This window comes from Drosophila serrata, unplaced genomic scaffold (assembly GCF_035046125.1).
Source record: "Drosophila serrata isolate PLE 108 unplaced genomic scaffold, ASM3504612v1 contig_349, whole genome shotgun sequence".
Classification (NCBI taxonomy): Eukaryota; Metazoa; Arthropoda; class Insecta; order Diptera; family Drosophilidae; genus Drosophila; species Drosophila serrata.
In genome coordinates, this window is record NW_028257247.1 from 113,826 (window position 1) to 129,046 (window position 15,221).

The following is a 15,221-nucleotide window of genomic DNA, read 5'->3' on the forward strand; positions in this document are numbered from 1 at the left end:
GTGGAGGAGAGTCGACTTCCGACCTTGTGCCGTTGCCTTTTCGGTTTTATACTTTTACTTTTTATCAACAAATCGGGCCGGGTTGAGATTCGCGTGTCGAATTGAGTTAAACAATATTCTTTCGGCTCCCAGCGAGGGGAAAAGTTTGTTCGGCATGCGTTTTGCCCAATTTACATTTCGGTGGCTGGAAAAGGGGCGAACTACCGGCAGGAGGCTGTAGGGGGGGCTGTGGTTTGTGGGAGTCTGTTGCCAGTTTCCAGTTGCCAGTTGCCAGTAAAAGGCAAACCCACCGCCACAGCAGTGACAACTTCAAAAGGTTTTCGTTCTCGTTTTCGGTGGCAGTCGTACTCGTAGCTGTATTTCTCCACATGCCCGTAAAGGGCAATCGTGATTTGCTGCTGTCATCGCAGGAATCTAGTTATTTTTACTATATGTTTGCTGATGTGGGCCCAAACCAGTCTGGCCAAAATAGGCAGCTGGAAACAATTAGTCTCGCACCGAGATCAAACTTTGTTTGTCTTCGTTCGAGTGGAAACTGAGTTTGCTGAATGAGTTCGGCTTGATTTGAATAATTGATTTCTGATATATGTATATATATGATTTAATTCATTTATTCTTGCCACCTGTGCCAACTCCACGGTCCTGGCTCCACATTTTTGGTCGGTCATATGTGTATCGATTTTCTCCTGCTTGGAGCCATGTGCCTGCTCCGCTCCTAATGCCCGTGCCGCATCATGTTTATGTGCTGTGTGTCCAATAAAATGTGTGTTAACGCTCCGGGTTGCCCAGCTCCTCCGCCCACGGATCGGGAATGGGCATAGGAATGGGAATGGGAATGCGAATACGCCTACGCCTAGACCAGCAGCATAATGAATAAGTATTATGCTGATGTTTTCCGGCCCATTTCCCGCTGTGGATTTCGCCCCCTCCGCATAGCCTTTCTTTTTTATTGCTGGCTTTAATATTTCATTACAAATGGCTTTGTCATTTATTTGCCCAGAGCTTCGGTGCTCTGTTTCGGGCCCGGCTTGGATGCTCCTTCTCCTGCTCCTGCTCCTGCTCCTGCTCCTGCTCCTGCTCCTATATTGCCAGCACAAAAGGCAATTTCAGTTTAAAGTGCGTATACGCCACGTGGTGCCATCAGCAAACATACTCGCTGGCATTTTTCAGCTAGCGCTTTATCGCCCCTCATAAAAAGTAAGACTTGCTCTGACAGCTTCTGCCGATCCGCTCCAGTGGCTGTCCTAGATGCGACTGCTGCTGCAACAATATAAATCAAAGATTCGCAACTTGGCCACCGGGCGGAGTGACAATTTGTGTCATCTTCGTCTCTTTCGTTTGACACATTGACCCAGCACTTGTCGGTGCATCTCGCCAGAGCGCTTTTTATGGCTTCCATTGAAGTCTCTGGCTCTGAGACAAAAACCCTTTCCACACAGTCAGCCTCGAATCCATATATTTCAGAAGGTCGGCAGCTGCCACACACAATCACGGCTCGAATATGTCAGACCAGAAATTCAATCAGCCATCATCCTTTTGCCGCTGCCAGCGATTGATTGTGATTGAAAAATCCCGGCAAAGGAATCGCAATTGTCATCCTCTGACGGAACAGAATTCTGGCAGCTAATTATTCCAGATCCCTTGGGCGGCATTAATTGCACTAAGAAGGTCTTCTGAGTCCCACACGAGGAGCTTATTATAATGTTATCATCAATGTTATGACAATTATGGGGAAGGATCCCCCTCGAAGTGTGGTTCAGGAAGTCTGGGGAAATGCTCTTTCTTATGTTGGTTGTGTGTTCCGGTGCTGATGTACAAGATTTTCCCCCTACTTAAGCTTTTCAACTTTGATTCAATCCCCTTTCATACACACTCAGAGTTTAAAGAATGAGAGTTCATGCTCATTAAATGTATAAGGCTAGGGTGCTCCAGAAATCACTGTGGTTTTCCAAAACCCTTTAAAAAAATGTTGCAATGTTCATTTTACACGTTTCCTTAATTTCTTCTCACAGTGTACGCTCAGCTTCTTATTGCGATTTACATAATGTACAGACGCGACATCATTTTGTCGCCTTACAGGAAATGCAAAAGCCTGTCTTTGGCCCACGATTTGTTTAGATTGCTCGACATCCAGACACAAATAAAACTAATTTATTCAGGGCACACGCACTCCCCGCACTCGAGGGAACCGGGGATGCGGAGATTCGGGGATTCCCCCGCTCCAGAGACAGGAGGCATTTGCATTTGAAAGAGCTGTCTGCGGGGCCCAACACCTCGGCAGAGCAAACAATTAGCCGACTGTTTACACGAAATTCTCCCAGATGCAGCAGAAGCAGCATCTGTAATTAGCCAAGCTGTCTCCCCGGAGACAACAATCACGGCAGATCCAGCAGCAGTCGGATGTCGGCTTAGAGGGCCCTCGAGTGCATTCTTGAAGAAGCTGCATTGTGCGCGACGTCGGCGTGGGGTTTTCTTTGTGCTTGCTTCTTGGCTGGCTTCTTCGGGCCCTTTTCTGCTCTTTAGCTGCATTTAGATTTGCATTTTTATTTAGCGCATAAGTGCAGTCAGGGGAGGCAATCTAGTTTTTTCTAGCCGCCTCTCCAGCGCGTCTCTTGTTTCTTTTTGTGAGCTTCATTATGCCAAGAACGCCTCGTTTCGCGTTACTCTTTGTTTCCCTCAATGCCTTGCTGCACGACCGTATAAAATACTGTGACACATGTGGGCCGAGGTTGAGTTTGCCAAGGTCAAGCTGCGAGGAGGACTTCAATCTTGAATACAGTGGGAAAAAACGGAATGCACTTTTTGTTCACTTCTTCAAGTCACTCTGCCGCACAGGCTCCGGGCCCAGCTCCTGGGAAAAAATATTGAGACAGTTTCCGTACAAGTGTCAGTTGCACATACTCACTTAAGCCACTGGAGCACTCAACGTAACAGACAATGACAGCCAAGGACACTCCCGGACAAGGACCCTTTACCGCTCTAAGACAACGCCAATAATTCCAGCAACTTGTGATAAGTGATGCACAAGGTCAACATAGCTTCCTGCGGCGCATCCGCTTCCGCTTCCGCTTTCTTCTCCTCCAATCGGAGCAAAGAAATCCGGCGTAATCGCGTTACAGTTCCCATTCTCAATCCCCCTCGCCGACAGGATGGAAGATTACGCGAGGCAAATGCACATCCTAATCGGCTTATATCCCTTCGGGCCGCGACTCAAGCGCGGTTAGCCGTAAACGTAATCAGGGCGTTAAGAGCACACAGAACACGGTAGGAGTTGGAGCGTTGGAGGCTGCGGAGCTTAGAATTCAGGTTATTATACCTTTGTTTTTGGTGGCAGCTCCATCAGTTTTCCTTATCAAAAACTAGACAACAATAAGAGTTTTATTCAGTGTATCCTTATCACGGTTAATTATAACAAACTTGTAATCACCTAAAGCAATAATATTTAAGTACGCAAAAATTAGTGTATATAATTTTCTGTTAACATTAGTTTCCACCTGAAATTTCTTTAGGTGAATTCAAAAGAAATTTGAAAGGAGCTGCAAATAGCGAAAGTTGGTAGGGTAAGGACCTTTAATAACAAGAGGAATAACTACGAACGTTGGACTTAAGTGCTTGGAAAAAATGAAAATTCATTGTGGAAAAAAAAGGTGAAATGTTGTGTAAGGAGCGATTTCTAAAAAAGAAGAAGATAACTAAATTTGTCTCAAAAAATATGATTTATAAGTACTTCACACCAATGATTATACTGCACTTGTGGCAACAAAAGCCCGACAGGGAAATGTAACTTTACTTTGAATTAAAAAATAAACTTGACCCTCCTTATTAACTGATTTCTTAAAACACAACGCTTTTAACGTAACATAATTAACTAGAAAATCTCAATAACAAATCTGACTAGCATTGGTATCTATCGATTTGCAACTTTAACATCTTACTATTGATGATAAAACCCGCTGCGTATAAACTTTTTTATATATGTATGTACAATACATATAAAGAAAGAGAGAGAGAGAGAGGGACGTCAACCGGTTTGTTTAACAACAAACGTTCTATCATTTGTTTATATTTTAATCTGAGCACGATTGTTCAGTGAAGTGCTACCAAGAGGGTTGTATACTATCACTGTATAAGGTGCTTTTGGAGCACTGCCGTGCTGGACAGTGTTCCCCCTCAAAAGTATCTGGCGTTATCGCCAGCTCTGTAATCATGACGACCTACCTTCCGATAATACGCGTTGTCACGCTGATTTTTGACAAACGCTCGACGCTAGCAAATTCCATAAAAGGGGCCCGAACCTGGCGCGGGGTAGCAGAGAATATTCGCAGGTCGAGCGCGTCGAATGTGAACGGGATTTGCTCAGAATGTTTGTGGTGATTTACCTAGTGATCGCGGTCGCCTCGCTGCTGGCGTACCTCTTCCACCGCAACTTTACCTACTGGAAGCGCCAGGGTGTGGCCCACGATGCCCCGCATCCGTTTTATGGAAATCTACTTGGATTCCGGAAGGACCGGGTGGTGCACGACATTATGTGCGATTACTACAACAAGTACAGGAACAGCGGCAGCCCCTTCGTCGGATTCTATTTTTTGCATAAGCCGGCAGCCTTTATCTTGGATCCCAAGCTGGCAAAAAACATCCTGATTAAGGACTTCTCGAACTTTGCCGACCGTGGCCAGTTCCATAACGAGAGGGATGATCCACTCACCCAGCACCTGTTCAACCTGGACGGCAAGAAGTGGAAGGACATGCGCCAGAGGCTGTCGCCCACCTTTACCTCTGGCAAGATGAAGTTCATGTTCCCAACCGTGGTCAAGGTCTCCGAGGAATTTGCCAAGGTACTGTTGGAGCATGTTCCTGCGACCTCGAACGGGGCTATTGTGGAGATCAAGGACTTGATGGCCAGATTCACCACCGATGTGATTGGCACGTGCGCCTTTGGCATCGAGTGCAACACACTGCGAACCCCCGTCACAGACTTCCGCACCATGGGTCAGAAGGTGTTCACGGATCTGCGCCATGGCCCCCTGCTCACGATGCTCACGTTTAGCTTCCCAGAGATGGCCAAAAAGCTAAGGATGCGGATGTTCCCCGAGGACGTCCACCAGTTCTTCATGCGCCTGGTGAAGGAAACCATTGCCCTGAGGGAGCGAGAGAACTTCAAGAGGAACGACTTCATGAATCTGCTCATTGAGATGAAGCAGAAGGGTCGAATCACCCTGGACAATGGCGAAGTGATCGAGGGAATGAACATCGGCGAGCTGGCCGCCCAGGTCTTTGTGTTTTACGTTGCCGGCTTTGAGACCTCCTCCTCGACCATGAGCTACTGCATGTATGAGTTGGCCCAGAACCAGGACATTCAGGACAGGCTGAGGAACGAGATCCAAACGGTCCTCGAGGAACACGAAGGCCAGCTGACTTATGAGTCCATCAAGGCCATGCGCTACCTGGACCAGGTCATTTCAGGTTGGTTGTACTGAGCCGAATCCAAATCCAAATCAGTTTTTACCCATCCTTTACTACATATCGTCTTGCAGAGACTCTGAGGCTGTACACCCTGGTGCCCCACCTGGAACGGAAAGCCCTCAATGACTATGTGGTACCTGGCAATTCCAAGTTTGTGATCCAGAAGGGCACCCAGGTGCTGATTCCAGCCTGCGCATTCCATCGCGACGAGGCTCTTTACCCGGATCCCATGCGATTCGACCCGGACCGCTTCACTCCGGAGAAGGTGACCGCCCGCGACTCCGTGGAGTGGCTACCCTTCGGCGACGGTCCCAGGAACTGCATTGGGATGCGTTTCGGACAGATGCAAGTCCGCATTGGTTTGGCCCAGATCATCAGCAGGTTCAAGCTCTCCATCTGCGATCAGACAGAGATCCCTCTGAAGTTCAATCCCATGTCATTAGTACTGGGAACAGTTGGAGGCATCAACTTGCACTTGGAGCGCGTCTAGGGTTTGTTCTTATTCGCCATTGTAAATACATTTCAGTTAATTGTTTCATGAATAACTGATCGGATTAGATTTTAATAAATTGGTTTGATATTGCAAATAATGAGTTGTCTTGAGGGGAGGAGAACTTAAGGATTAGGAGCTCAGCGGCAGCGGTAGCTTACTTTCCCTCAGTTTACCATATCAAAATCTAGACAACCATTGTGATACAAAATTAATTCGGTGGCACCTTATCAGTGCAAGTCATGGCAAACTAGTTACAAGTTTGCTTTAATTTAAATTTATGTGGTGACACGGAATAAAGTTCCGGATCCGACGACTAAATTAATAATATTTTCAGTTTCCAACAGATTTTTTTATATTATCTTAGAGAAAGCCATTGTAACTGCAACTATAAAACTGTAAATATAGTATGTAAAGTTGTTTTTTGACATAAATGTGTCTAATTTATAATGTATTAATTATAAATGTTCAAATTGCAATCTGCAAGGTTTAACTGCTTTCTCATTTTATTTTATAATTGTATGTTAAGGTGACGATTTTTAGAGCTTTTAGGCGTTATGTGTCTTATACATAAACTGTCTTTAGAATGGTTAAGTTAAGAGGTCAAAACACTGGTTTGAAATATTCAATTGTAACATATTTCGTTAATGTGATGCGTGAGCACCAAACCTGACTTATAATACTTTGTTAAAATTCCTAATTTATATTCTAATGATCTATAAAATTCTGATAATTAAGGAATTATTTAGTTGACAGATTTTAGCTCCATTTTCCCCTCAGACTCATTTCGGAAGCACCATTGCGAAGATAAGATTTGATAGGTTTTTGTGAGCGAATGTGCGGTTGGAAAATGGCGTCTCTCTACCTATGTACATACATATGTATGTGTTCAAGTGCCTTAACTCGTTTGAGATTTTTAAGTTAAGCGTTCAACATGCATTAGATTATTGTAAACGAAGCTTGAATTCAGTGGTAGTGAAAAAAAACTTAATTTTTAATACCCTTGCAAATTGCAATTACATCATTAATAAAAGATACAATATAAATTCCATATGTTTATGTTAAAAAACAATAAAGTGATGCATATTTTCTTTACTGTTTACATACCTATACCAAAGAGTGTGTCTTGTCTTGTCGTGTTGTAATCAAAGAAAATTCATTGGCCAAGCGCGACCAACTTAGAATGTTTGTGGTGAATTACCTGGTGATCGCGGCTGCCTCGCTGCTGGCGTACCTCTTCCACCGCAATTTTACCTACTGGAAGCGCCAGGGTGTGCCCCATGATGCACCGCATCCGTTTTACGGCAACGTCCTCGAATTCCGGAAGATCCGGGTGGTGCACGACATTTTGTGCGATTACTACAACAAGTACAGGGAGCGGCATCCCCTTCGTTGGATTCTATTTCATCCACAAACCGTCAGCCTTTGTTGTGAATTCCAAGCTAGCCAAGAACATCCTGATTAAGGACTTCTCGAACTTTGCCAATCGTGGCCAGTTTCACAACGAGCGGGATGATTCACTCACCCAGCACCTGTTCAACCTGGACGGCAAGAAGTGGAAGGACATGCGCCAGAGGCTGTCATGTGCCCTACCGTGATTAAAGTCTCCGAGGAGCTCGCCAAAGTGCTCTTGAAGCAGGTGCCTGCGACCTCGAACGGGGCTATTGTGGAGGTCAAGCCAGATTCACCTCCGATGTGATTGGCACATTGGCCTTTGGCATCGAGTGCAACACGCTGCGAACCCCCGTCTCAGACTTCCGCACCATGGGTCAGAAGGTGTTAAACGAGCTTCGCCACGGACCCTTGCTTACAAGACTCGCTACCATGCGGTTCGACCCGGACCGTTCGACTCCGGAAAAGGTGGCCGCCCGCGACTCCGTGGAGTGGCTGCCCTTCGGCGACGGTTCCAGGAACTGCATTGGGATGCGGTTCGGACAGATGCAAGTCCGCATTGGTCTGGCCCAGATTATTAGCAGGTTCAAGATCTCCATCTGCGATCGGACAGAGGTTCCTTTTCAAGTTTAATCCCATGTCATTCGCGCCTTGGAGCGCCTCTAGGGGTTGTTCCTTTGAGACATTGTAAATACACAGTGGTATTGTTAAATAATAACTAATCGGATCAGATTTTAATAAATTGATTTGATGCTGCAAATATTCAGTTGTCTTCTTATTCTAGAGAAGGGAAAGCATTTTGCGATTCTTCGCCTATTACTAAGGTAGAGTACAAGATATACTATCAATATCTACAGTTTAGTTTCACTTAATTTTTAATTGCTTATCAATTTCAATATCTTATAAATTTTCTTATTATACCAATAAAAATTCATATCGTGTATACAAAAATGTCACTGAGTCCACATGCCCTAAAGATTAGAAAAGTGGGTTTGGAATACAAATATATATAAACGTTCGGCACGTTACCGGAATAAAAATTTAATGGGGATGCGAGATAAAGTAATTGATAGTATAAATATTACACTAAAGTGAGGTTAGTAAAATTTATAATAAAAACTTGCACTTGTCTTTGGGCAAAGCAAGCGATCATTGTGTGATTTATCATTTGCTCAAATCTCGATTGTCATATATTAAATCATTTTAATATTAAAAACGTAATTACCTACGTTTTAATTAATAAACAAGGGGTTTTAAGTAGTCCCTATGGACCAATTGAAGTTGTCTATCAGATGGCTTGTAAATGTTATACTCTTTCAAAAGCAAAGAAAAGAATTCAACCAATTTGCAAATATCCCCAGACCTTGTAGTCTGGTCAGCATAAAGAGTTATGAACTATCGCCAGATTTGTCTTGCTAACATTGGGTTCATCATTGAATTATACTTGTTGACATATGCGAATTACAAACTCATTACGATAATCTCATATGATTAATGTTTTGTACACTAATTTCACTTTCCTGAAGATGTGCAAGCTTATAAACCCAGCCTTCATAGCTTCAAGTCATTGACTTGCCTTCGTACTTTGGCTGAGGTAAATTAATTAATACCCACAGACGCCCTAATGCTTTGCATACCACATACCACACTCGTTGGGTTGCCCAACCGTGGCGGTGGAAGCCCCAAATTAAAATATGGCGGTGAAGCATGCAACACGAGTTGGCTAATTGTGGTGTCTCTAGCTGATTAAACAGTATGTTTTTAACAACAAATAATAACAAAGGCTCGTTGAGGATTTGCCGGCAGAGTTCAATGCCACCTTAAAGCGATGAGATAATGTCTGATAAGGTTTCGCTCTCTTTTCATATATTTATCAATCCGATTGGAAGGTATACAACGAATAAGCTCAGGATTCTTAATTGTCTTGCCAGTACATATGTTTGATAACGAATAATCTTAACCACTCAAGCTCCTGTTTTTAGCAACATTTAGTATACCTTGAATAATGTTACTATTCTAATCACTGGCTGACTTAAATAAGTTAAACCTTACGAAATGCTTCAAGCACAACAATTATTGACGGCGTCAGAATGAATTTGAAAACAAGGCTGCTTTTGTTTGCAGTAAGTAAAAAGTTTCTAGATAAACATGTTTCCGGCATCAGGAACTTTCTCTATTTACTGTTCGATTGAGGGATTAAAGTAAAAACTACTTTATTCCTGAACAGAATTCCTTCTCCTTCGTGGCATTTGCATACTTTTGGATGTATTATGCGGACTTGCCTGACAATTGCAGGCGAAAGCTTTGCTCCGGGCCATCATAGAAGAGAAAAAACGAGAAGCATGTCTGAAATTCCAGCAATCGAATATTCTTTCCCTTCTCTCTACTTGCAAAAAAATTTAAGAAATTTAAGTTTATAGAAAAGGAATATATTCGCTCAGCTTAGTGCTCTGCACGTGGGACAGAAACATACAAAATTGTTTTTTTATCCCCGCTTGCATTAATGTAATTACAAGAACTTTTTAATCATGCAGGTAGGGAAATGTTTATCTAACGCCATTACCGCATGCAACGCGTGGAAATTGAGGCAAGTGGTGGGAAAGCCGGGGGCGTGGAAAATCTGCGACATAATGAGTGCAATTCTAACGGTTATGCGAGTATGAACATACAATTTAATGTGATAAAAAATAATTATATCGTCCATATCATTAGCTCAACAGCCAATGGATTACTTTTTTTGTTTTTTTATGAACTCATTAGCGGGTTAAGAACCACAAACAAATGCAGTTATTCCAATTAACAACTTGGGTCATCAGTTATTGGCATAATTAATGGGCCAAGCAAACGGGCTCGCAGGGCGTGATTTATTTAGACACCTGCCCGGAATCGATGAGAGCAAATAAATAGCACTTGCGGATGAGATATGTATCTAAATACATACGTGGTACTTGGCGATGTGCCCGGGAGATACACGCTACGCGAACCGCTCGCTTGGTGAGCATTGTGAGCAGTCATTGACTTGGTCTGGAACTTGGCTCTTTACCTTCACCGTAGGAGGGCGAAATAAATTTAATTACTAGCCGCACCAGAAACAAATGTGGCAAAACAAGTGCAGAGCCGCAAACTGAAAACCGAAATAAAAGTGTCAAGGTTGTTCAACCCAAACAATGAGGTATCTCGACGGTTATTTAAAGCCACAGCACAACTTTTTTGGGTTTTTAGCTGGAAACTTTCAATTCCCATCCAGCATCATCAGCTCATCTAAAATTCCATTAGCACGAGCATCCTCAAAGCTAGTCATTCGTACGGCCCTCGCCGAAAGTTAAGTCCACATCCTTGTTTGCCCAGCTGGATTAGCCTGCAGTGCGAAACAAACTGCAGCAGTTGTTGCAGCAACAGCAGCAGCAACAGCATCAGCAGCAGCAGCAGCAGCTGCATTGAACGGAAGTGTGCTCATATGTGCGTTAAAAGTTTTTCAAGCGCAGCAGCGAACAAAAAGTCGACATGGTAGTGGGATGCCGGACATTTGGCCAGCATCAGTGGTGTAGGGTGTACGGTGTAGGTGCATGCGACTCGTATTTCACTGCCACTATCGCCACCGCCATGTTATGGATACGGACGTGGGCATGGCCATGAAATGTTGCTGCCCGGAGCCTGTGCGCGGATTAATTGCAGCCATCAAACGACAGGAAAGGCTGTCAGGGGGAGCCAAAATGTGACGAGGAAAGCTTTCACCAACAAGCCAAATTGAGGATTCCCTCCAAACGTTTAAATTACAAAAGTAAACTGTTCTGTCGCTTTAATAGAATTATAATACATCGATATTAGCAATATCCATATGCAACATGCGCCAGATTACACCCATATTGCTTTCCGTCCAATGTTTCACCATTGCCATTGGGACAGACTTAGCCAGAATTATTTAGCCTACAGAACCCCAACGGCCATGTCGCTGCTTTGACGATGTTGCTGCCGGCCACACTCCAGCAACTTGCAACAGTTGCTGAGTTGCACAAAGAGCCTCTGCCGGCTCCAGTGATTCACAGCCGCCGGGTGCCGTCAGTTGGGGGGCTTCGACTCCAGTTTCTGTTCAGTTCGCTCCGCGACTCGACGCCGCGCGGTTGCATGAATTCGAGACGGGCTGAAACGAGCACATAACACATTGCAGTGGCCAATCGCGCTGAAACCGAAACTGAAGCCACGATCCATGAGAGCCGGCGCTTATCTAGGGGCATTTCTTGGTGGCGCGTGCTGGCTTAACATACAACTACATAGCTCTGGCAGGTCGCCCGCCCTCTGACCTCACGTTCGTCGACAGCGCCAAAAGTTCGGGTAACGTGTTTGTATTTTTTGTGGGGTCTGTAGGTGGCACGCATTTGTGAATGTCGCTCGGCACAATTTGAATATGCAAAACCGCCCGGCGCGGGAACGGGGACTGTGCCAAATCGAAAACTGACTGCGAAAACTTTGTCTGTGTCTGACGGAGAGGGAACATGCTATTCCGTCGCAGTTGTACGTATAACGTGGAGCAATCAACGCGACATTATGCAAAGGTAAAACATTGCATTGCAAACCCCACATTTATGTAAAAGATCCGGTGGCGAAAACGAAAGCAAGAAAAATGTACGTGCTTACATGGGGCTTTAGATACCGAAGCCCCGCCGAGTTGGTCATAACTGAATGGTTGTACCCATAGTTTTTGTTCACTGCCATCAATAGGAGCTGGCCTAGGGAGGATGAATACCTTATTTACGATGAGCCACTTGTGGGGGATACTCTGGCGATTTAAGGTGAAGAAACGCTATTGCTGCCTACGGATTAGCATCTGGAAATGGCTTCGAATTTGTAAAATATATATCGCGGTGCCGCATCTTTTGATGTATCTCAAAAGATACCCGTATACTTGGGTACTTTCACCACCTCATACCGACTGAAAAGTAATCTAATAAAACGTGAGCAATCGCTCAGATATATCCGTTCTCTGTGGACCAGACCAGCAAAAGATACGCGCACAAGAGTATTACTTACTTCACACTCCATCGGTTTAAAGGGCCAGTTCGCTTCGCTCAGTTACATCAGAGGGCGACACACAAAGCTGCCGGAGCTTTCCAAATATTATTGTTTGGGCGGAAAATTCAATTCAATTCTCCCCAGCTTAGGCAAATTACAAAAGGGAAATGCTCGCGGACAAAATTGTGTCCGCTTGCCACTTCCTCTGCCCCGTGTTTCTGTGTCTGTGGGTCAACTGCTAATGCCGCAATAAATTAGAAAGCAATCAAATTTAATGTCGGCGAGATTCGTTTTGACGCTTGTCAAAAAACAAAGGCGGCAATAAATCAGCGAGAAAAGCGTATGAAATCTCCCCGAATGCCGAATGCCGTCTGCGGAGTTGGCGAAAAGAAAAGGTGGCACAACAACGGCGTAACAGCAGTTGTAATTACACACGGCAAGAATTAATTAAAGTATATTTTATGGCCCTGTGCGGTGTAATAACTGTGCACACACATGTACCGACTAATGCGAGTTTAACAATTTCTGCGGTCGCTCGCCAGTCTTGTTAAGCCAATTACACGGCGGGGCTCCGCCGGCTTCCCGGGCTCCAGTTCCCAGCTCGGACCAAGAGACGGCAGTTTGGCCAAGGGCCCACAACTGCTAGATGTCTGCTGCTGGGAAAACAAACAACCGACGGAAAGCAGATGCAAGTCGGGCTGGGTAATTGAAAATGTCATTGCAACGTTGCGGTTAGCCGCATTTATTGCGCCGGGTGACAGTAGATGCCCGGCGCTTCCGCCTCTTTGGGCTGCACTTTCCGGCTTCTTTTTGGGCGAACTCTTATACCATTCGGTGGTTTTGAGAATTTGCAACCAGGGAGCGATTACCGGGACTTAAACAAATGTTTGTCTCTGGCACCGCAAAGAAATTGCGGGCAAAGATGAAGCCAAAATCAAGCTATCATAATGCACGAGTACATCGTATAACCTAAAATGTCTGAAAATATATTTATATTGATACTGTATCTATTTTTGAAACAAAAATCAATATACGTATAAATCTTTTAAAAGTGCGATAGATGTGCTTTAGAAATATATTCTCCTTAGTATACTGGAGCAATATACTCGGAAGAGAAGACTATACGTCTTAAAACAATTTAAGAACAATTTGTTACAGTTTTTCTATAATTTTGTAATCTTATTTTGTTTATTAAATTGATATAGATATATATGTTTAGATCGATGTATCAAATTCTTCTCTCGATATACAGCTCTAGTATAATATAACCGTAGGGAAGAATTTCTCTTTTGTCTTTACCTTGGAATTTCAATTGTTACAACCTATATAGCTAAGTCGTTGTTTGTTTTTTTTTATATATTATATATAATAAAAAACTAAAGTAATATAAGATGAGCTTGATTCCGAAAGACAAAGATTCCACATTCTTTGAAAGCTAGTCTTTGTTATAGTTAAATACATACATTATCTTACTCAGTGTTCATTTGGTTACTTGTCGTATAATGTGGGATATAAAGAGTACTGGGATTACAAGATCATAGTGTACTATGTTCTTTGATTTCGTATTCTGTTAGTTCTTTGTTCGCTATCATTCAAAGATCTTATTCTAGGTGGTAATAAAATAAGCAAACTTAAGCTTATTTCGTACAATTGCAATATACTTCGCAAGTGACACCTTCTAACTGAACCTTTTGCCTTATTTATTTGCAGAGCGCCGTCACCTTGTGCAACCTGGGCGTGGGAGCCACCTTCGGGGAGTCCGTACTGCACGACTTGCCACGGGACAGCACCGTGGTGACGAAGACGACCTGCGAGCTGCTGCGCGTGGAGCAGCAGGACTTCCGACTTATTTGGGAGGTGAGTGCTCCGGCGATGGCATACGGTTTCGGGTTGACTGACGGCTCCCATCGATTTGCGCTCCTGTCAAAGGAGTCGTCCATCTGCTCTGATGAGCAGCTGTGCCTGAGTTTGCGAAGTGATATGCAGAAATATGTGCGGAGCAGGGAGCTCGACTATTTGCGGTATTCCTGCGTCATTTCCGAAAATATTTAATTAAAATTTCAATTAACATTTAATGATGCTCGGAGCGGCGGGCCGGGATCCGGGCGTACTTATGCCAGGGGCTTTTTCCTAATGAATTTCTAGGCCTAAGCCCGAACACATGGCAGGCACTTTGGGTGCCCGGTGTTAAGTGCTTTGGCTCTGCCGCAGAGTGGGGAATTAAGCCTAGTTTCTGTTGTCGGCTAAGTAGTCGTTTGTTCCATCTATGTTTATATGCGGCGACTGGGACTATGGTGTAATGACAGCCTAAGTGCACTGCATCATATTTATGTAACGATTGCATGTGGCCGCTCAGTTAGGACTTGGGCTAATTAATTGAAAAGGCTAGCAACCTTAGCTTGATAAGTAAATTATTAGATATGATTAATTGCGATGGAAAGTGCGTTTGGCCCAAGGAAGAAGAGTATTTGCATTAGGCAAGCCACAAGGCAGGAATTTTCCAAAGCCAAAGCAAACCAAAAGCCACAACATGGCTTACATATGCCAAATTGTAAATATTTGAGCATTCCACACAATCGACAAAAAGAGCACTGAGGAAAACTAATGCCGTACTCACAAGATCCCACAAATTAAAAAATGCTTAAACTCAGCATCCCCTCGAATTGTCTGAATGAGCTATTCCACACGGAAAAAAAATCTCTAAAGTACTGGGATATCCGGTTCGAAGTACCAATAAACACATTATTTCCTGAGATAAGTAGTAAGAGGTTCAATTTCTTCTCCACAACTTATGACCCTCCGAAAATACCCTACCTATTATTACTATTAAAATTTTACTAAGCCCCAAAATTACATTATTTCCAAC

General features: G+C 43.9%; 2 protein-coding genes, 1 long non-coding RNA gene and 1 pseudogene across 6 annotated transcripts in view; 3 read left to right on the forward strand and 1 right to left on the reverse strand.

The window, feature by feature from the left end:
* Epac (Exchange protein directly activated by cAMP) overlaps nucleotides 1-15,221 on the forward strand; it is a 43,553-nt gene that overhangs the window by 15,134 nt on the left and 13,198 nt on the right. For 3 of the 4 annotated variants that reach the window (XM_020960007.2, XM_086838528.1, XM_086838530.1), the window contains one exon: nucleotides 14,066-14,212. In XM_020960007.2, coding sequence (XP_020815666.2) covers nucleotides 14,066-14,212 — 147 coding nt within the window. Of the gene's footprint in view, nucleotides 1-11,136; nucleotides 11,899-14,065; nucleotides 14,213-15,221 lie in introns of those variants that run through there. The other variant, XM_020960008.2, reaches the window with a different exon arrangement.
* On the forward strand, nucleotides 232-6,050 carry LOC110189782 (Cytochrome P450 6a2). Its single transcript, XM_020960011.2, has 2 exons — nucleotides 232-5,463; nucleotides 5,535-6,050. Exons 1-2 carry the CDS (start codon nucleotides 4,362-4,364, stop codon nucleotides 5,951-5,953), a joined length of 1,521 nt encoding a protein of 506 aa, XP_020815670.2. The 5' UTR covers nucleotides 232-4,361; the 3' UTR covers nucleotides 5,954-6,050.
* Nucleotides 7,137-7,978, forward strand: LOC147642811 (cytochrome P450 6a2 pseudogene; annotated as a pseudogene).
* On the reverse strand, nucleotides 11,128-12,996 carry LOC147642812 (uncharacterized). Its single transcript, XR_015272916.1, has 2 exons — nucleotides 12,374-12,996; nucleotides 11,128-11,486 (listed from the first exon to the last, which is right to left on the reverse strand). It is a non-coding gene; the product is annotated as an uncharacterized LOC147642812 (long non-coding RNA).